Source organism: Gallus gallus, chromosome 20 (assembly GCF_016699485.2).
Source record: "Gallus gallus isolate bGalGal1 chromosome 20, bGalGal1.mat.broiler.GRCg7b, whole genome shotgun sequence".
In the NCBI taxonomy this organism is placed as follows: Eukaryota; Metazoa; Chordata; class Aves; order Galliformes; family Phasianidae; genus Gallus; species Gallus gallus.
Window position 1 is genome coordinate 5,406,861 of NC_052551.1, and position 20,879 is coordinate 5,427,739.

General features: G+C 60.3%; 2 protein-coding genes across 6 annotated transcripts; both read left to right on the top strand.

The window, feature by feature from the left end:
- Positions 1-2,192: 2,192 nt before the first annotated feature.
- SRC (SRC proto-oncogene, non-receptor tyrosine kinase) lies at positions 2,193-19,762 on the top strand. 5 transcript variants are annotated; one of them, XM_046902801.1, is made up of 15 exons: positions 2,193-2,569; positions 10,053-10,118; positions 10,587-10,784; positions 11,273-11,522; positions 11,693-11,792; positions 12,152-12,169; positions 14,249-14,347; positions 14,815-14,918; positions 15,941-16,090; positions 16,493-16,648; positions 16,757-16,936; positions 17,014-17,090; positions 17,225-17,378; positions 17,497-17,628; positions 17,707-19,762. In XM_046902801.1, exons 4-15 carry the CDS (start codon positions 11,282-11,284, stop codon positions 17,913-17,915), a joined length of 1,620 nt encoding a protein of 539 aa, XP_046758757.1. In that variant the 5' UTR covers positions 2,193-2,569; positions 10,053-10,118; positions 10,587-10,784; positions 11,273-11,281; the 3' UTR covers positions 17,916-19,762. The 5 variants fall into 5 exon arrangements, with proteins under 5 accessions (XP_046758757.1, XP_040506588.1, XP_015151834.2 ...); XM_040650654.2 differs by lacking the exon at positions 10,587-10,784; XM_015296346.4 differs by lacking the exons at positions 2,193-2,569; positions 10,587-10,784 and adding an exon at positions 8,619-8,725.
- On the top strand, positions 6,435-8,642 carry LOC121107309. Its single transcript, XM_040650784.2, has 2 exons — positions 6,435-8,346; positions 8,633-8,642. The coding sequence occupies exon 1, from the start codon at positions 7,379-7,381 to the stop codon at positions 8,036-8,038; it is 660 nt and encodes a 219-aa protein (XP_040506718.1). The 5' UTR covers positions 6,435-7,378; the 3' UTR covers positions 8,039-8,346; positions 8,633-8,642.
- Positions 19,763-20,879: the final 1,117 nt, after the last annotated feature.

Sequence of the window (20,879 nt, forward strand, 5' to 3'; positions counted from 1 at the left end):
ATGGGGCTCATAAGCAGGTCTGAATGGTTTGACCAGAGAAGTCACGGATGCCCATTCTGTGGACGTGGCCAAGGCTGGGCTGGGTGAGCCCTGGGCAGCCTGATGCAGTGGGGGGCAGTGAGCCCAGGGCAGCGGTTGGAGCTCAATGATCTCTAAAGTCCCTTCCAACCCAACCGCTCTGAGTTTCAACCGGGGCTGCAGCTGCAGGGCTGGGGGCTGCCCGGCACCACACAGCCGTGGGACTGAGCCTCGGGGCTCCATGGGGAGAAAGGCAGCAGCACCGGTGTCACGGGGCATTGCAACACGCTGTCTGTGTGCAGCACGCCTGAGGGGGGAACGCCACGGGCAGTTATTCTGACTTTGCCTGGTGGAACTTGCTGAAAGGGCAACAACAACAACAAGAAAGCACAAAAATACCTGTGTGTTTGTAACAGGAAATCACCATGTGCCAACATGGGTGAGCCAGGAGAAGTACTCAGGGAGAGGGACTCGGGATTGGAAAGCACCTGCTTTGCACTTCCAGTTTCAGCCTTTGCATCCCACCCTGCCCTGCACCCCCACTGTGCGTTTTGGTGCAACTGAAAGGTGAGGAGAAAGAAGAAAGAGGTTTCAGGGAAGAGACCGGAATCCCTCAGTGGGGGGAAAGCAAAGAGCAGGGGTGGGATGGCGAGAAGAGCAGCGCCGGGAGTGGGGCAGGAGGAGAGGGCAGCAGGAGGGCTGCAGGTGGACGCGCCTCGGGCCCAGAGCTCAGCCGTGGGACGGGAGGGCACCGAGCCGTGCCGCTCTGCTTCAGCTCCAGTGGCTTCAAGCGCGTTATGGGCAGCGCCGTGTGCTGAGTGCCAGCGTGCTGCGAGGGCACATTGCTGAGCCGGAGCGTGAAGGAGGAGAGGCTGCACGTCAAGAGTGTCTTTTTGCCATTTCCAATTGGCGCGTTGGCGTCTTCCTCCTTCCACCAGCCTGCACGGCGGACTCGGTACTGCGTGCTACAGGGCCCTGCCTTCAGCTGCATGCCTGCCTGCCCGCAGCAGTGCTGGAGCTGAAAGAGACGACTGTGGGGCTGTGTGCAGCAACGGAGCTGGTTGCAAAGGAGAGAAACCGAATTCGAATATTTATGGGTCATAATTGCATCTCAGGTCTGGGTCTGCATCCAGAGGGGGCTGAGTCACCTCCAGCAGCTCCTCGGGGTTGGGGCCGAGCCCGGCGCCTGGGGCTGCGCCGCCTGCAGGAGGGCTGCGGGTCTGGGGCAGGCGGTGTGCGTGCAGCATCCATGCCTGCTATGCCCTGTAGGATTAACAACACGAAAAAGACTCTCCATGGACACCAGGCTGCAGTCTGGGGCTGCTGCCTCCAAATCAGCCAGGGAGCGCCTATCAGGCTGCTCCTGGCACGAAGGCCCCCCCGTGTGATGTGCTGGCCGGTGGGGACAGGTCGGTGTGTGCATGACTCTCAGTGACTCATGGATCTGTTGGCCCTCGGCAGTGTCACGGGAAATACTTCTTTAATAACTCAAATGAGCCCGGGGAGGGGCGTGGACCGCAAACAGAAGGGAAAGCAACGCCGCACAGTTCCCTGAAACTCGTTCGCTTTTCACACTGATTCTGAAGCGTTGGAGTTTCCAGAAGCCCCCACTCCGGTGGCTGTGAGGGGCAGCGCGAGCGCCGGGCATGGCGTCCACGCACGTGGCTCCACGAGGAGGCCCACGGCAGGCCCTGCTTTCCCCGCGTATTCCCCCACACTGAAGTTTCGCCTCTTCCAGGAGATCGGGGAGAACGCGGACTGCAGCCTCCCAGGTCGGCCGGGCGTCCCTGCTGGGGACGAGGGCGCAGAATCCGTCACAAAGCAGCCGTGCGCCTCAGTCGCTGAATAAAAGCGAACCGCAAAGCAGCCGGGTTGTAACCTCACTGAAAATCACTGCTCTCCTCTCGACGAGCCCCGGCGGACGGCTCAACCCGCAGCCCCGCGCCGGGGAAGCTCGGAGCCGAGCGGAGAACCGCGCCGCGCTCCCACGCGTGGCCCCGCCGCGACCGGGCGGCTCCGGGACGGGGCGCGTCGGCAGAGCCGCGGGCGGGGGCGGCCCCGGTCGGTGTCCGCACCCCGGAGCTTCTTCCTTAAAAAAAAAAAAAAGGAAAGAAAAAAGAGGGGAGGGGCTCGGCTTTTCTTTTTTTTTTTTTTTTTTTTTTTTTTTTTTTTTCCTATAAGCCGTTTCCGGTTTACTGCTGCCATATTCCTATTTTTTTTTTTTCTCCCTGTGGGTTGTTCCCCCCCTTACACACACAGACAGACACACACACACACACACACGCACACACACCCCGCAGAAGGGGTGAGCGGGGGCAGGGAGCGGCGCGCCGGATCCGCGGTGCTGCGCGATGCTGCCGGCGGCGCAGCCCTGAGCGCCCGGCACGGCCCGGCCCGCGGCTGCGGGCACCCAGCGCGGCGGCGGCGGCGGCGGCGGCGGCGGCGGCTGCGGGGGGCGGCGGCGGCCGCGCCCCCGGCGCGGAGACAAAGCCGCGGCCGAGCCCTGGAGGGGAGCGGCGGGGTTCGGCCCCGCGGCGCGCACACGCGGGAGGTGAGCGAGGGGTGCGTGGGGTCCGGCAGCGGGAGTGTCCCCGTGCCGTCCGGCTGCGGAGCCGGCGGGAGATGCCCGCCGTTCGGTAGAGGACGCCCGGGTGGCGGCGGGGCGGCTCCGGGGATGCCCGCAGTAGCCGGGCGGCGATGCCGGCTCCGGGTTGCGCGGGGCGGCCGTGGGTCCGGCGGGGGGCGCGCAGGGTCCCGGCGTCGGCTACGGGGGCGTCGGGGGATGGCGGCGGGCCCGGCGGAGGGAGGGGGGGGAGCTGCGGGGTCCGGCCCCGCCTGCCCGCACTCCCCTTTGTTGTGATCGGGGGCTGCGGGGGACCCCCGGGAGCGCAGGGCGGGGAGAGCCGGGCTGTATGTAGGCCAGGGCATGAAATATTCATCGCCCCCCTGCTTTGATGTCTCCTGCTCCGTTTCCCTCTCGACGTTCGCTCGTCGGTGATTCGGGGCTCGTGGCCGCGCTCGGCCGGCCGTTCGGTGTGCCCTCGCCTGGGGAGGCTGCAGAGCTCCGCGCCGCCCGGGGAAGGGCTGTACCCGGCCGGGAGGCTCCCACGGAGCAGCCCGGCTGCTGTGCGTGTCCGCGCCGCGAGGAAGCAGCGTGGGATTTGCCCGAGCCGTGCCGGGGCCTGGGTGGACTTTCCCCCCCTGGACTGTGACCCCGTGCAGTATGCTTGGACCCCGGCTCAGCCCCACGGCAGCTGTGGTTTCCTCCTGGCTGTCCCTTCTGTCTGCCGCCCGGGAGCTCGGAGGGTACAGGAAGCAGCTGCCTTGAGTGATGTTCCCCCACTCGGTGGTGTTCAGAGCCCATAGGGTGCCTGGGTGCCGGGAATGGGGCAGCACCGACCCAACAGCATCGGATGCAAACGGAGCTGTGGGAATGTGGCAACAAAAGACTCAGTTTGGTATTTTTCCTCCTTCCGTGCTGGCGCTCACCCCTGTCCCCAAGGGACGCGATGGGGGCACGTGGGGGGATGACGGTGACCTCGCGCTTGGGAGCGGTGCGATGCTGTTGTTCCCCTGCACTTACTGCAGGCTGATCCCCTGCTGCTGCTGCTTGTTTGTGCTGCTTCGTGTTGGCTCAATGGTTGGCCCGTGGACAAACCTCTGCCGCTCAGTGTCTGAGATGAGGCTCCCTGGGGAGCGGTGTGCCACTGTGAGCCAGCCTGTGCTCCCACTGCACCTCTGCTTAGCAGAATGTGGGCTGCACCCATTCCCAAGCTTTGACCCAGGGCCGGATCTTGTCTGAGCAGCTCGTGCTCAGGAGCTTCCCCACAATGCAGCCCGGTGATTTTGGAGCTGGGGTTGCTTATGGGGTAGCACAGCAAAGGCAAGCGCGGTGTTCGCTCCTTACATTGTCAGTGGCCTCACAGTGCTCCCTGTGTGATGGAGATGCCCTAACGATACCTGTGCTTTTGAATGACATTGTCCTGAAGTGACAGAAAATCACCCAGGTGGGTCTGTCCCAGCACAGGGAGGGAAGGGGCTGTAATTTGCCGTGTGTGAAGGCTCTGCCGCGTGCACAGGGAACAAACTGGTGGCACAGAGGGGCCGTGAGCTCCATGCTTGGCTCACAGCGACATGTTTTAATGACCAGCGAGCACGTGCCATGTCTGGATGGAGAAGAGGTTGCAGCATGCCCAGGGCTGGAGCACAGCCCACGTGCCTAAGGGGAAGCACAGCCGTGCATCATTTCTGTCCCGCGCCGTTCCAGGCATGGCAGGGGAAGCACCAAGGGCTATCTGCAGCACTATTGCTTCCTATGCTGTCCGTTCTGCAGCATGGTTTCCAACTTGGCCCTTTATCTCTGAGAGCCATTTCCCAGCTGACCTCACTTCCTCAGAGCTTCTCAGCTCAGAGCCCTCTTGGAAGCGTGGCTGCGGGGCGAGCAGTGTGGGTCAGCTCCCTCCAGTGTGATGCTGTGTGATGCTCTGCCCTATAGCCCGCCGGGAGGGGGGAAAAAGCATCCAGTCAGTGTGGGCTGTGTGCTCAGTGCACCCCTGCTCTGGTGCCGTGACCTTGGTGTGAGGGAAGTGGCACTGCTTTGCACATTCCTCTGCACATGCACGGGCTGAAAAGAAAGCCTTGAAACAGATTTCATGTGGTTTGAACGTGGGCCAGGAACCAGGACCTGTAAATCTGCGTCTTGCTCTGACTTCCCTCCAGGCTACGGATCTCCTCACTGCCCTCCTGGGCGCAGAGCTGGGAATGCTTGGGGTGTGCTGGGGGCTGCGGGGGGCAAAGCAGTGCTGGAGATGTGGAGGGGACGAAAGCAGTGGTGGGGATGTAGGGAGGAGAAGCCCTGGGGAAGGTGGGGTCTGTCTGGTGGCTTTGCTTCAGACCTTCCGGAGGGCTGCCCCCAGCCCCAGGCTGGCTGTGCTGTGTGGAGGTGTGGAGGAGCTGGAATATCCGCGGTGTAACATGAGAGGTCCCGTCTCGAGGTCTGGCTTTGTGGGTGAAGGGTTTGGAGAGGAAAATGAGGAACTGCAGCACCCGGAGATAACGCGTTCTCACCCCTCTGCCCTTCCCCATTCCCAAAGCCCGGTGCCGTTGGGCACAATGGGCTCACAGCACTGGGCTGTGCCCGCTGCCACACACCATCCTTGCACACGGGGTCCCCACTCTCACACTGTGCCCATTCCTGGTGCAGTTTCCCAGTCCCAAATGGAACCGTGGTGCTGCAGCACCTCACAGGTCTGGATGTTCCCAGGGCAGAACCGTGTGCTGGAGAACTTCTGCAATATGGGGCAAAAAAGAACAGTGGCAGCAGCTTTTGGAGTCCCTCGCTGCTCAGCTGGGCCCTTTCCTTCCCCTGACAGCAGCCACTGGGAGATAAGGGAGCACTGCAGCCTTGGGGAGCTGCACTGCCACCCCTGTGTGGGGCGCAATGTCGTGTCCTTATGGGTGGGGGTGCTGAGCTGGTGTCTGTGGGATGGGGTGAGTGCAGGCTGTGCTGTGCTGTGCTGTGCTGTACTGTGCTGTGCTGTGCTGTGCTGTGCTGGGGGGGAGATGGGATGGGGATGGCCCGAATCCCACTGGTGCTGGTGGTGGCCAGTACATGGGGCAGGGTGGGGGGCTGCATTGGAAGCTCACAGGGCGGACGGGCTCAGAGCACGGGGACCAATTGTGGGACCATTGCTGAGAGCTGGATGGTCTGTGTGTACCTGCAGCTCGTCCCGTATCAGTGACTCCTATTACCCAGGTGGGTTCTGGGCACATGAGTGAGCAGCGCAGGGCTGGGATGTGTGCAGAGCCTGCTTCTCACCTCCAGGAGCGGCGGGGCTGAAAGCCACCAGCTCAGCGTTTTCCTTTGTTTTGCATCTGCTGGGGCTGTTTGTGGCAAGCAGTGTGTGCTGCACCTCGGCTGGCTGAGCATCCTGCACAGCCCGCAGCGGTCAGGGCGCAGCCGGGGCATCCAGCATGGCTGTATGGGCACGGGGACACGGCGGGCTTCTGTGTGATCTCAGCTCGCCCCTCTGGACCCCTCTGTTCGCTGAGCTGAGCTTCTGCTGTATCCCAAGCTTTGTTTTGGTGACACATCGCCCCGAAGACCGCGGAGGCCGCGGGACCAACTGAGCAGAGCTGTGCCCGAGGGCCCCCATCCAGCGGTGGGGCACGGAGGGAGCCGATTCCCGGCCCCGCTCTGAACACAGCTATTGCAGCTCTGGGTGTGCGTTGGAGGGCTCTGTGCTGCAGGGATCCTGCGGGGCCCCTTGGGGGTCCGTGCCCCTGGGCTGCAGCTGGGGAAGCCGGGCAGCTCCCGGCCGGACTGGCTGGGCTGGTTCTGAGCGGGGAAATGTTTCAGCAGTGACGCCAGCACGGCCGGGGTGGCTGCGACTTGCTCGTATCTGGAGCTTTTCTGTCTGCCACGTGTTCCTCACCCCTTCCTGCCGCTGCCCGTGGAGCTGCTAGCCTCGCTGCGGGCTGCGAGATCGCCGCGAGTGGCACATGGGTGGGAGGCACCGCTTGGGTTGCATCCATTGCCCTGTCAGCCCTTTGCTGCCTGCCCGGAGGGGCCGGGCGCTGTGACCGTCCCCTGCACATCTCTCCGTGCAGAAAGCAGAAGTGAGCTCCGTTTTCTGCAGCTGTCCTGGAAGTGGAAGAGTTTGCTTCAGGAATGGGGAACTGAAATGCACGGCTTCGCTCTCCTCTCCTGAGGCCGCTCAGAACGTGAGAATTAGCAGAGAGCCCACAGGTGGTCACTGTGTGTTGGGGCGGTATTGAGAAGTGTCTTTTGGGGAGCAGGAGGGCACGTTGCCCCGTGGTTAGGCCCGGTGCTGGCCCTGCTCCACATCAGCGCTTCCCGACCCCACAGACACCAGGGCACGGGGCAGCACTCCCTCTGTTTGCTGGGCTGGGCAGGAGAGCCGTGCCCTCATCGTCTGTCTGGGAGCGGCACGCTGCGGGTTAATGCACACCAAGGGCTTTGTGCGTGTTTGGGTAGTGCTGATTGGCACTGGGCTGGCAGTCTGTGTGTGCAAACAGCGAGCTCGGGGTGGGTTTGCAGGACTCGTGCTTGTTCCATGTGCAGCTGGGGGAGCCCCAATTTAGGTGCCCTGGAGGAGGTTCAGTGGTTCTGCAGTTCTTGACCAGATGAACATCCATAACTCACGCCTGTGCTGCTCGGGGTTTGCTCTGCTCTTTGCAGCTCCTGTTTCGACACGTCTTTTTGGAGGCGTTCTGCATTGCTACCAAATGTGACTCCCCTGTGCTCGGGGGGGTGAATTTGGATGGTTCATTTAATTATCCTTTGCCTTTTCGTGACCCACCGGCCTCTGCCAGGTTGGGCTGTGAGGCTTTAATTAAGATGTCTTTCAATGTAACAGGAGTTGATGGAGTGGGATGGGAGCGGCCGCGCATTGCTTCTGCTGGGAGCACACAGCTGCACCTTGCAGGGCCGTGGCGAAGGCATGGAATTGTCCTGGGGAGGGATGGAGGGATGGGCAGGGATGTGCTGGGAGGTGCCTTTGGGATGCCATCCCTGGGTGAAGTGGGGGTCCCAGGGGCAGCCGCTCCCGTGCTGTGTGAGTTGATGATAAAGTGTGGTTTGGTGCTGCTGCAGTGCCCTACGAGGTGCTCGCGTTGCAGGATCCATCCCAGCAGCCCCGTAGTGAGCAAACATCTCAGCAGCATTCCTAGCACCACCTGTCCGTGTAGGGGCACGCACCGATGTGCAGAGCAGGGCTGTGCCGTGCCGTGCCCTGCTGGCAGCTGCCATCACCCCGTGCTGCTTCATGACCCTCCCGTGTGCTCTGTGCCTCACACCAGCCCATCCCCACTCCCATCCATAGGGATGCCTGCTGTGCACAAGGGCTTGGGGCTGCACTCCCACCCTGTTCTGCTGTCCCTGGTTCCATGGGCTCAGCTCTGCACCGCACCGTGGCTTTGTCTGCCCAGCGCGCTGCCTGCTCCATTTGTCAGTCTGGCAGCAGACAGGTGCAGTCATTCATCGTGCTGTGCTGTGTGAGCTGATGGAGCACGGGGGGAAACCTTGGCCTGTGCTGGCCCCTCGTCCCACTGCTTATATCCAAAAGGATGCTCTCGGTTTTCTATGCTACAAACCAGGCTGGGGTTAACGCGCGGCTCTTCCAGGCAGGGCTGGCGGAGGCTGTGCTGCAGGGAAGGGAAGAAATACAGAGTTGAGGGGGGATTTAAAGCTGGTGGCGAGGCACTGCGTGGTGTCCCCGTGCCAATCTCCCTTCCTGCCGACTGCAGTGTCCTGGAGCACTGTCCCATCCCGCCTGCTCGGCGCCCACCCAGCAGCCCAAGGACGCGGTATGTCAGCAGATCTGTTCCCCCCCCCCCAAGGCTCACTGTCTGGCTGGGCCCCAGCATGTCGCAGATCCTCCCAAGGTCTCTGCTTCTGCCGCACAGAAGGCAGCGAAATGTGGAATTTCTGTGTTTCGTCTGCTCCCAATCAGTGCCTTTTGTTGGTGTCTTTGAGAGGGGGGGGGAAAAAAACAAAGAAATAAGATAAGCTCGTGCCCCCCCCCCCCCCCCCCCCCCATACTGCCAGCCCTGCTGTCGGCGTGGCTCTTACAACTCCCATTGTATCCTTGAGCCGCCCGGCGCAGCACACAGCCTGTCTGCAGGAGATGGATGACCCTGAGCGGCCGCTTCCCCCGGCGCTGCTTTCCCACAGCATCCCTGCAAGGTAGGGCACAGGTGCCATCTATTCCAACCTCCCGCCTTGCCGGCTGCGATCCTTGGGGGGGTGGGCAGAAAGCCTGGGGCCATTGGCGCTGATGGGCAGCGCTCCCACCCTGACGTGCGGCCGTGATGTGATGGGAGCTGAGCTGTGCAGCTGAGTGTGCCTCGGTTTTAATTGCTTTGGGAGCAGGGAGGGCCGGGTGCCCTCTGGCTGGGCTTCTTCTGCCTGCCGTGCCCTGGGTAGGGATGTGCGGCTCGGTGTTTGCAGGGGGGGGAATAGGGGGGCCAGGCTGAGGCTGTGTGCAAAGCTCAGCACTGAGCATCACCTCGGGGACGGAACGCTTTGTCACCCCAGGGATGCACCCATGGGGCCGCTGTGAGAGTGCCAGGGATGTGGGGACCACGTGCAGCCACGCTGCAGCTGTATTTGTGTGTGCTGCAGCCCAGGGTTGGGTCTGCAGCTTCCCCCACCTTCCCTCCCGCTGTGCAATTATTGCCGGCGAATATTAGGCAAGTACAAATTACAAACCATTCAAGTCGTAAAGAGCTGTCAATCAGCCGCTGCTCGTTATCAAACGCACTAAAAATAGCCACCGAACTTATTGGCGGGGGGAGGGCAAGGGGGGGGTGGGGGGGGGAAGGGAAGGATGTCAAAACAAACCCGCGGCGTGGCACGTCCTCGGCACAGCGCCTGGCCGGAGGAGCTGGACGTGAGCTGCAGCCCTGCGTGGCTCTGCGCTGTGCTGCGTGCCCCGTGCAGCCCGCAGGGGATGGAGGGAGCCTGGAGCATCGCTGCACGAGGCCCTTTGAGTCGGGGCTGGAGCAGCATGACGTGCACCAGGACCTTGTGTGCGCTTCATGCCGTGGCACATCGGCGCTGTTGGGGATGGAGAAGGCGACTCACAGCCCTGGTGATGAGGTCCCCGTGTCCCTGCAGCCATCTGACGTGGGGCGGCGGGGCTGGAAATGCCCTATGGCACATCCAGGGGAGCCGGTTTGCTTCTCCACCATTGGGAAAGAATTGAAAACCCCACAGGAGGTTGGGGTGCCCTGGCAGCCACGTGTCCCCCTGCCCAGCACTGTGCATTGCCTGGGGCTGCCCCCCGCTGCCCCCTCGCCCTGCGCAGGGTGGGCGTGATGAAGTGGAGCAGAGAATTGTCCCCTTCACACATGAGAGATCAGAGCCGTCGGCCGCCAACCCCACGCTGTGGGATTGCTGGGTGGGCAAACAGGAGGAGGAGGAGGAGGGTGGGCACAGCAGCCCGCAGCGGGTGGGGGCAGTGGGGAAGGAACCTCTGACACCCATCTGTCTGTCTGTCTGTGTGCTGCAGGAGCTGAGCTGACTCTGCTGGTGGCCTCGCGTACCACTGTGGCCAGGCGGTAGCTGGGACGTGCAGGTAAGGCATGGCTGGGGGGTCCCCTCCTGCTGGTGCTGGGTGAGCAGGGTGTGCAAACCGTGGGTATCAGCTGTGCTGTGCCTGAGCTGGGTGTGCAGCTCCGAGCCCGCCCGTGGCTCGTTGCACACACAATAACATTGCACACAAATCCTGTCGCTGCTGGCCACGGCTGTTTTTGCAGTCTGGTTGTTTTATTGTGCTCTGGGCTGGGGTTGGGAGGTGCTGCTGGGTGCACCCCAGGGCTGCAGCTCAGCCTTCGCTGCCCGCCCCGGTGCTCACTGCTTGGGGAAGTGCCGTGCTGGGGGAAGCTGCTCCTTGCTCACAGCCGCGTGGGCTGTCACGAGCCCATGGCCACATCCCTGCAGCCCCGGCAGCACAGCGGGTGCTGAACCCTGCGGAGGTGAGCAGAGGATGAGGAGATGGGGGTGGCTCGTGCTACAGGATGGGGCTTTCCTTCTTCTTCCCAAGGACCTGCTGTTCTCCTGCCTCCACTCCTGCCTGCCCGGATTTTCTTACTAGGGAGATTCTCCACCTCCGTTCTCCATCCTGCCATGCGTGATCTAGCCTAAATATTCCCTTCCGTAGCTTCAGGACGCTGCTGTGTATCCTGCCATCTTTGGAGACTGCGAATAATTCCCTTCCTTCATTTATATCATTACCTCGGAGGTATTTATAGAGCATGATCTTGAGTGGAAGGGAAGGCAGGACTATATATAAAGCAGCGATCCCTTGGTCCTTAGCTGCTAACTGCCTTAAACTGCTCCTGATTGAAGCTTCTCCCGCTTGGTTTTTCCAAGCGCCTGCTTTGCTGCGAGCTTTGGGCTTCACTTGAGCATCCTCAGCACTTAAAATGCAGCTGTGGGTTCTGTGAGTTGGGAGGGATCCCAGCTTGTGAATATTTGTCTGGGTCTTGCCTATGAGTGTTTGTCTGCGTCCCATCCGTGACCTGGCAGAAACCCTTTTGTGCACAGCAGCGTGGCCATACAGATGCTGTAGGGCTGACGGTGTCCAGGAAAGGCTTTGGGGCACCGGGAGCAACGTGCCACGCGGTGACCACGTGTTGCAGCAGCTCTGCCATCCAGCTCTTCTTTATGTGCTGGGCTGTTGTTCTTGTTATTAAACGCCTTCTGCACACACCTCTCTGTCTCTCCCAGCCCACCACCATGGGGAGCAGCAAGAGCAAGCCCAAGGACCCCAGCCAGCGCCGGCGCAGCCTGGAGCCACCCGACAGCACCCACCACGGGGGATTCCCAGCCTCGCAGACCCCCAACAAGACAGCAGCCCCCGACACGCACCGCACCCCCAGCCGCTCCTTTGGGACCGTGGCCACCGAGCCCAAGCTCTTCGGGGGCTTCAACACTTCTGACACCGTCACGTCGCCGCAGCGTGCCGGGGCACTGGCTGGTCAGTGTGGTGCAGAGCGGCTGTGGGCTATGGGGTGGGATTGGGTTCCAGCTTCCTGTGGTGGTGATGGGTTCTCCTGCCATGAGGGGGCTTTGTCTGGGAGCTGGGAGGTGGGTGGTGGGACGTGGGACACCCTGTGTGCAGCCTGCCCTGAGCCATCCGTGTTGCAGGCGGCGTCACCACTTTCGTGGCTCTCTATGACTACGAGTCCCGGACTGAAACGGACTTGTCCTTCAAGAAAGGAGAACGCCTGCAGATTGTCAACAACACGTGAGTGTCCCTGCAACCCACCCTGCATCAGCTTCACCCCTTCTGGGAGCATCGGGGCTCCCTAAGCCAAGCCTTGCAGAGGGCCACCTCTCCCAGTGGCACATCCGAAGACATCGGGCTGCACTGCTCCTCCTTGCGCCTGCCTGCCAGTCCTTTCCTCATCCCATGGCCAGCTCAGCTCCCCCAGCTCAGCTCCCCCAGCTCAGGTCCTCTGTCCCCATCAGCGCTCAGCTGCCTCTCATCAGCCCGCATGCATCTCCTCTGCCTCGGGTGCTCCTCTCCATGCTGCCGCGGTGCCTCTGGTCTCAGCTTCTCTCCTGACTGTGTTTTTTCTCTCTGCATGCCATGCTTTCATGTAGGAGAAAAGTGGACGTCAGGTGTGTATTGCGGGTTACGATTACTGTTAATGACCTTCCCTGGTAAAAGCCTGCCTGCTGCCCACTCAGAGCTGCACCCCACCTGTCTGTTTCACCCCTCTGCAGTCCTGGTTCATTTGGGTTTCTGCTCCTTCCCGGTCTTTTTGTTTTTCCATTTCTTTATGCTTTTTTTTTTTTTCATTTCCTCTTTTTTTTTTTTTTTTTTTTAATGAGTCACTCTGGGTGTTGGGATACCTCCATAGGGTCTGGTTCTTTGCTCTCCATCCCACTCATAAGAGCACATCCGTCTGTTGCCGGATGCACAGCGTGGGGCAGAGGCCGGGCTGGTGTGTGATGCAGTGCTGGTGTGCTCTGTCCGGATGCACAGCACGTGCTCAGCACAGCCCTGCAGCTCTGCAGTGAGCGGAGGGGCGTGGGGCTGTTTGCAGGGAGCGCTGCTGCAGTGCCCCAGCACTGTCACAGCAATGCATTTTCAGTTGGGTCCTTGTTCTCCTTGTTCCAACGCTCACCGTTTGTTAACGGCTCCACTTGGTGAAGTTTGGGATGTGCTGCTTGCAGGGCTTTCGTGGTGCACAGAAAGCCTTCATGTGGGGTGTTTGGTGCTTCCCAGCTGCTGTACCAGGCTGGGTGTGCAGCTCCCTGCTCTGCACGCTGTCAGAGGCCAGCAGCGACCCTTCCCCCTTCCCTGATGGCCAAACACACCCAACCAGCGCGGGAAGGATTGCAGTGCTGCTCCCAGCAGGAACAGGTCCCTTCCCAATCAGCTGGCAGGCAGCAGGGATGTCACAGGGTGTTTTGGGTAGAGTCGTGCAGGGAATTATTGAAATGCTTTGTTTTGATGCCGCTGATGATTTTTCTCCCCCCGCTGCGACGTTTTTGGAATAGTTTGTATTGCTGAATTCCCAGATGACAGCCATTCAGCCCGCGCTGCAACAGAGCCGCCAGGCAGGATTTGGCCATTTCCCAGCAGACGTTCACTGTGGCCCCGTGGGAACAGAACCGAGGCGGCTCCTGCCCCTGTCCTGGGCACGCAGTGAGGTGCCGGGCTGCAGCGCTGCTGCTCCACACCTCCTCAGCCCTCTGGTCCTTGCAGCACTGTTCTCACGGAGCCGTGGTTTCCCTGCAGCCCCGTCTCCCTGGCGGTCAGGATAAATGAGACGGCCGTCTTTGATGGCTGAGGACACGGCGGTGGTGGAGGAACCCCCTGCTGCCTGCCCTGGAAGGGGAAGCTGCCTCCTGGGGTCCATTCATTGTCCTTTCCTGCCCGGCAGCCTGCGGGGTGTGATGGGGAGGGCACGGAGCGCAGCGGGCGAAGGCTCCTGCACCCTGCCAGCACCTGCGGCCACCTCCTGGCAGCCCCAGAGCCTGGGGACAGCACTGGGATGCATCTGTGCCGCAAAGGGGTTGAACCCTCTGCACCACAGCCAGGCTTTGCCCGTAGGGCAGCTCTCATCCCCCTCCCCACGGCACCAGCACAGCTGCCCCGTGCCCGCTGAATCCGGCGTTCCACCCCTCTCCGTCACTCGTTTATTTTCTCCCTTTTGTTGCTTTTCTGCAGCCCGTGTTTAACAAATTCTGCCTTCTTTTGTTTCTCCTGGCGCCTTTTTTAATCACTGCCATCGTTCTGTTGCTTTTCTCCCATTTCCCCTCCCTCCCCCTTTGCCTGTTGCTTATCTGCTCGCTGGGATTTCCAATGCGTCTCAATCTCCAGCCAGACCCGGCTCAAATTCAGATGGCTCCAAAGGTATTTGCCTTGCTATCTCTCCAGCAAGGACACCCTCCTTTAGTGGGCGACCAGCACCATGGAGATGCTGCTCATCCTGGGGAGCCCCTAAAGGATTTGGGGCCAGCGGGGCTCACTGCTGCCCTCCTTGGGGTCTCTGTGGGGAGCGGGTCCTGCTGCGGGCTGGGTGTGGGTGCTGCTCACTGCTGTCCCCCCAGGCTGGGCTCTGCTGGCTCATCCCCGTCCCACATTTCCTCTGGGGACGTGGGGACAGTGCCCACAGGTGGGACAGGGCCCGAGCCGGGGTGCTGTGGGCTCTTTGGCTTCACACTGAGTGTGTTTTGGTTCTCTTGCAGGGAAGGTGACTGGTGGCTGGCTCATTCCCTCACTACAGGACAGACGGGCTACATCCCCAGTAACTATGTCGCGCCCTCAGACTCCATCCAGGCTGAAGAGTAATTGCCATTTTTAGACAGTTTTGAAACAAACGATGACAAAAACACTCTCTGAGCACTTTTCCCTCTCTGCCGTCCCTCTCCTCCCATGCAAAACCTAAAGGACCTCTGCCCGTTTTTATTTCTTGCTTATTTTTTTTTTCGTTTTGTTTTGTTTCTAACCCTGTTAAGCACTTTTCTGCCTCTCCTCGAGGCACACGGAGCTCTGTGTGTTTGCACAACGCGTGGTTGCGTGGCCTCACCTCCAGGCACAGGGAAACTGCAAACTCTGCATTTGCAGATTAGGGCCCTGGTGACACAGAGTGACCATTGCATACGGAAAGCAGAAGTCACACACAGCTGCCCTCAGTGACAAAAGCATGGGAGCTGGGTGACCTCGAGCTACCCGTGTTTTGGGAGGCTTTTGGAATGAGGGTGCTGAGCGGAGCCCTGCTCGGTGATACTGAGCCTGCTGCTTGCTCCCACAGGTGGTACTTTGGGAAGATCACTCGTCGGGAGTCCGAGCGGCTGCTGCTCAACCCCGAAAACCCCCGGGGAACCTTCTTGGTCCGGGAGAGCGAGACGACAAAAGGTGATCCCTGCATACCCCTTCCCTCATGCCTCTGCTAGAGCCACGATGCTGGGAGCAGCCCTGCAGGGGTCCTCCAGCACTTGGTCACCACGTGGTCCCAATCCCCCTGACCAAGGTGTACCGAAGGAGATGAGCCTCCTGCACTGCGTTCACCCCCAGTTTCTCCCACGTTTTGCTTTCATAGATGTCCCCTTCACACTCTGTTCTTGTCCCATTGCCCAAGCTGGAGGCAGAGATGGTCCCATGCACGACATCCCGGTTTTACCCTCTAATGGTTTCCCCACTGATGTGCCCACATAACTCCGAAGGGTTGGGAACAACACCATATCCTCTCCTGGGCTTTTCTGTGCGTTCTTTTTGTCCCCGGGCACATGAGTTTTGTTCTTTCCTAGCCTCTGTGTAATGGCAAAATCTCACTTGCGAGGAACTAGGTGGAGGCAATGATGGATTTTTAGGCCCTTTCAAGTCTAATGACTCTTTATCCTTGTTTTGTTCCTCCCAAATGTGCAAATTTGATCTCAAGAGCTTGGCTTTCTGAGAATGCTGTTTCTTACCTGGAAGTATGCTTTAGTCTGGCTCCAAATGCCCCCTTGGGAAAAATTCCTTGATAGTCTTTTCTGTTTTGATGCTTTGAGCTTGGCACCATTTACTTTGCTCCATTGGAGGCAGTTCATTCAGCAGCCTTCCTTCTCTCTGTTTGTGGCCCCAGACCTGTGCTGTCACAGCTGTGTGAGCACAACAGAGGCAGGCTCTGGAAGCGATGCCCACAGCGGGATGTAGGAATGGATAACCAGGTCTGCAGCTCCCCATCCCTCTCTACATCCCTGCTTCAGCATCCCCCAGTTGCTGCCACCTTGCTCCCTGTGCCTTATAGCGCTGCTTGGCTGTGGCACTGGTTGTAAGTGATAGATAAGAGGTGCTTTTTGGGGGTAGAACCAGCAGCCTGCTCCTGCTGCACCCACCCCTTTGGGGACCCTGTGGGGACCCTGTGCAGCCCCCAAGCCACTCGGTTGTGCCCTCAGGTGCCTATTGCCTCTCCGTTTCTGACTTTGACAACGCCAAGGGGCTCAATGTGAAGCACTACAAGATCCGCAAGCTGGACAGCGGCGGCTTCTACATCACCTCACGCACACAGTTCAGCAGCCTGCAGCAGCTGGTGGCCTACTACTCCAGTGCGTATGGCCAGAGCCCCTGCCCATGTCCCTTGGGGTCTGGGTGATGCCAGGGGAGGTTTGGGTTGGGTATGGGGAAGAGTTTGTTTATGGAGAGGTGGTAGTGGTGGAGACCTCATCCATGGAGGTGTTTGAGATATGTGGATGCGGAGCTAAGGGCCGTGTCTTAGTGATGGGCTGGTTGGAACTGGTGATCTTGAAGGTCTTTCCCAACCTAGATGGTTTTATGAAGGGAACGCCAGTGCAGGCGCTGAAGCAGGTGGGCAGACCCTGGTGAAACACCACTTGGGTTTGAGAAAGAGGGGAAGGGGTCTGAGTGTGGGTGCCCAAGGTGTTGTGCAAGGACAAGACCTCATGCATCCAAATGCCAAAGCATCACTTGTGTTGTCCCTGCTGTGCTAGAACATGCTGATGGCTTGTGCCACCGCCTGACCAACGTCTGCCCCACGTCCAAGCCCCAGACCCAGGGACTCGCCAAGGACGCGTGGGAAATCCCCCGGGAGTCGCTGCGGCTGGAGGTGAAGCTGGGGCAGGGCTGCTTTGGAGAGGTCTGGATGGGTAAGGACAGCTCTGGCCCCGGTGCCACAGCCACACTCAGTGTCATCATCTACAGCAGTGGGGCAGCAGGTGGGGGACACAGCCCTGTAAACGTGTCCTGTGCTGTAGGGACCTGGAACGGCACCACCAGAGTGGCCATAAAGACTCTGAAGCCCGGCACCATGTCCCCAGAGGCCTTCCTGCAGGAAGCCCAAGTGATGAAGAAGCTCCGGCATGAGAAGCTGGTTCAGCTGTACGCAGTGGTGTCGGAAGAGCCCATCTACATCGTCACTGAGTACATGAGCAAGGGTGAGCACGGGAGGGCTGCTGGGTGGCCGGGGGGATGGCTCTGCTCTGCCCCTTGGTGACCATTGTCTTCCTCACAGGGAGCCTCCTGGATTTCCTGAAGGGAGAGATGGGCAAGTACCTGCGGCTGCCACAGCTCGTCGATATGGCTGCTCAGGTGGGTTCCTGCTTCCTTTTCCTTCCACACTCTGGCTCCTGTCAGCTGGATCGGGTCTGGCTGTGGAGCCATCCCACCGTGGTGGGGGTCCTCTTGTCCCCCGCAAAGCTCAGTCCTCACACTCCGCCCCACAGATTGCATCCGGCATGGCCTATGTGGAGAGGATGAACTACGTGCACCGAGACCTGCGGGCGGCCAACATCCTGGTGGGGGAGAACCTGGTGTGCAAGGTGGCTGACTTTGGGCTGGCACGCCTCATCGAGGACAACGAGTACACAGCACGGCAAGGTGTGAGCGGGGCCCGGGTAGTGGGACTAGAGGTTGGTGGCTCTGTGCCCCAGGCCCTGAGGTTGGGGGTCTGTGGGCTGCAGAGGGGAGCAGCCCCTCACTCTGCCTCCCCGCCCAGGTGCCAAGTTCCCCATCAAGTGGACAGCCCCCGAGGCAGCCCTCTATGGCCGGTTCACCATCAAGTCGGATGTCTGGTCCTTCGGCATCCTGCTGACTGAGCTGACCACCAAGGGCCGGGTGCCATACCCAGGTGAGAGTTAGCATCAACCCCACACCCCGTGGGTTGGGCACAGCGTGTGACCCGGCCCCGCTGCCCTTCTTTCCACAGGGATGGTCAACAGGGAGGTGCTGGACCAGGTGGAGAGGGGCTACCGCATGCCCTGCCCGCCCGAGTGCCCCGAGTCGCTGCATGACCTCATGTGCCAGTGCTGGCGGAAGGACCCTGAGGAGCGGCCCACTTTTGAGTACCTGCAGGCCTTCCTGGAGGACTACTTCACCTCGACAGAGCCCCAGTACCAGCCTGGAGAGAACCTATAGGCCTGGAGCTCCTCCTGGCACCAGAGGCCTCGCTGTGGGGCACAGGGGCCTGGCTCCGTGCAGAGGGGCCACGTTTTGGGGAGCAGCCCCAGAGCAGGATGTGGCATGGTGAGGTGTCGGGTGCTCCATCGCTCATTAAAACTGTGCTGGGCCACCCTTAATGAGGTGGCGAGAGGAGCCCCGGGCACTGCCACCAGCGGAGCTGGGGCTCAGGATGGCAAATGGAGCAGCAGGACGGCTCCTGGCACAGCCACGGCTTTCAGGACCCTCTTCTCACAGCAGCCAGAGAAATTGGGGGACAACCCCTCCCACCTCAGACACACTGCCCCACACCTCCTGCACCCCCTTTTTTAAATCAGCACAAATTTCTTCACCCATTCACCCCCCCACTTCGCTCTGGTCTGCCCGAGGCCGTTTGCAGAGACGTTTGGCGATGCGGAAGGCACTGCTTTGGATCGGATGCAGCTGGAGAGCAGACCTTGGGATGCCCCATGGAGGCTGATGGTCTCCCTTCCTCCGGCACCTGCCCGTCCTCGGGCGCAGGGCTCAGTGTTTTAGGGAACTACTTGTCTTTCAGCGCTGCTTTTGTCCACCGGAGTGTTTCTAGCCACCATCCCCCCCGCTTCTGCCATCCCCTTATCAGGGAGCACGGAGCCACCGCGAGCAGTTTGCAGGCCCAGCTGCTCCCTGCTTGTGTGTTGGAGGTCGGAGTGATCCATGCACATCCCGGTGCCCGCAGCAGCTCCCATTGAGCACCCCTGTACATAGTCCTCCAGCACCTCCCGCTACCTGACCAAGCTGCATGTGCTGTCGTGTTCCTCCTGTGGTACCGCCGCCATCTGTCCTTGTTTGTCCCCAGCTGGAGCCCCGCATCACACCATCCCCACCTGTGTCCTGGACCTCTTATCCATCACTCACACCCGGTGCCAAAAACACCTCCGGAGAACCAGGCTGAGCCGCTGCTGCCTCCCGCTCGCTCCCCGGCGCCTTATTTATTACCTGAGTTCTCCGTCGGCGGCTCCGCTCTAATAGTGAACTCAGTAGGAAGGGGCTGTCAGCAGTATGGAGGGATCCCACCTTTGCCCTGGAGGACTGTTTCCGTGCACTTCCGTACTCACGATGGGACTCAGAGCCCTTCATCCCCCGGCACGTTTCCTGTGCCCCCCTTGGTGCAGGGCCTGCTGCACCGCTGCGCTCACGGCCTTTTAAGCTCCGTCTCCGTGCCGTTTGTGTGCCATCGCCACGCAGCGCGCACAGTGCCTGCATCCCCAGGGGATGGGCAGTAGCAGATGTGAGCCGAGAGCTGGGGAGAGGGAAGGCAAACACACGCGTGGACACACCACCTTGGTTTCCTGTAGCACGGAGCAGGGCTGGGGGCTGCTCGCCCAGCTGTGCTCCACAGAGCCCCCGTGCCATCCCCTCCCTCCACTGCCGGTCTGTTGCTGAAGCCAGTGAACTGCAGGGATCCCCCCCCCCTCCTCCAGTGATGCTCTTTGGCACAAAGCAGCCCCGTGTGAGACGTTCTCTTCTGCTGGTACCATTTTTTAAAGTGTTTTGTAACATCTCCCACCGACTATGCAGAGGACGTGGATCTGTTTCTCCCCCCTCCCGGCCCACCCCCCCCTCTTCCTCTGTCAGTGTCAAAGTAAGAAATATTTACCTTTTTTTTTTCCTTTTTTCTTTTTTTTTCTTTTTTTTTGTGATAATAATAAAACTTTGGGAGAAACCCGACCATGAGCGGCATGGTGGGGGGCGGGGGGGGGCGGAGATGCTTTGAAACTCTGACGATGTTGTTGTAAATACTTTGCAATTTGATAATTAAAGACAAACAGACCTCACCAAACAGATCCCTGCGGGTTGTGTGTGGTGAAGGAGGACCTCTTGGCACCCCCCGAGGGCACACAGCCCCACGTGTGGCTCTCAGGGCTGTGTTGGGGACGGGAGTGTCAGCCATGTGGAGGAACTATGGGGCATGCACAGCTTTTGTCCCATATCTGTGTGCCCTGAGACACCCCTGTCTGTGCTGATTGCAGCCTCCTTCAGCTGTTGCTCAGTGAGCTGGTTTGCTTCATTAGGGTAATTAGTGGGTGCTGATTGGAATCCCTCAGTTGGTGATGAAGTCATTGATTTGTGGGAATAGGACTTCAGAGAGAGGGGCTGTGGATGAGCCTCAGTGACCCGTTGTGGTTCTGGTGCTCCGAGTGCTGCTCTGTCTCTGAGGGCTGGTGAGTCGATTTCATCGTCTTAAGCGTTTAATGCTTCATGATTTACTTCTTGCTAAAGTAATTAAGTGATGGAGAGGGTATTGCTTGTTGGTGAGTGCCTCAGTCTGTGTGTGATGGGTGGGACAGGGTTGTGCCCTGCTGGGGCTGCTGCAGCCCTGTGCTCTGTCTCTGCAGCGGGGCAGGGGTTCTGCAGAGCTGGGGTTGGGATGTGGGAGACTCCACCGTGTATCTTCTGTGCTTGTGACCGTGTGGGGAGCAGCCCCAACCCACTGTGTGGGCTGCGGTGCCCTGGAGTGAGCCTTGGCCTGGATCTGGGGTCTCTCCTATAGCCCAGACCCAGCAGAAGGGCTCCTGGTGCAGAGCAGGGTGTGCTCGTGGCAGGGCTGACGTGGTTTTCCTCTCCTGACCCCACCGTGCTGCTGCTCTGCTGGGTGACCTAAAAAATGACCTCGTTACGATGGCAAGGCAAAAGGACAGCTTAAGGCTCCTGCAACCAGGGAACACGAGGCAGATGGACACCTTATTATAAAGCAAGGTGCTGAGATGTTCTGTGCCAGATCCCTTCTGGGCAGTGCTGCAGCTCCTCAGGACCTGGCACCGCGCTGCTCTGAGCCCCATTGCTTTCCTCATCACTGCGTGGCCCTGTAGGCAGGCAGGGACCGCAGTGCTGGAGCCGTGCTGCCCTCCTGGCGGGGCGGCTCTGGGGGAGCGTGGCGATGCTGAGGGAGCTGCTGTGCAG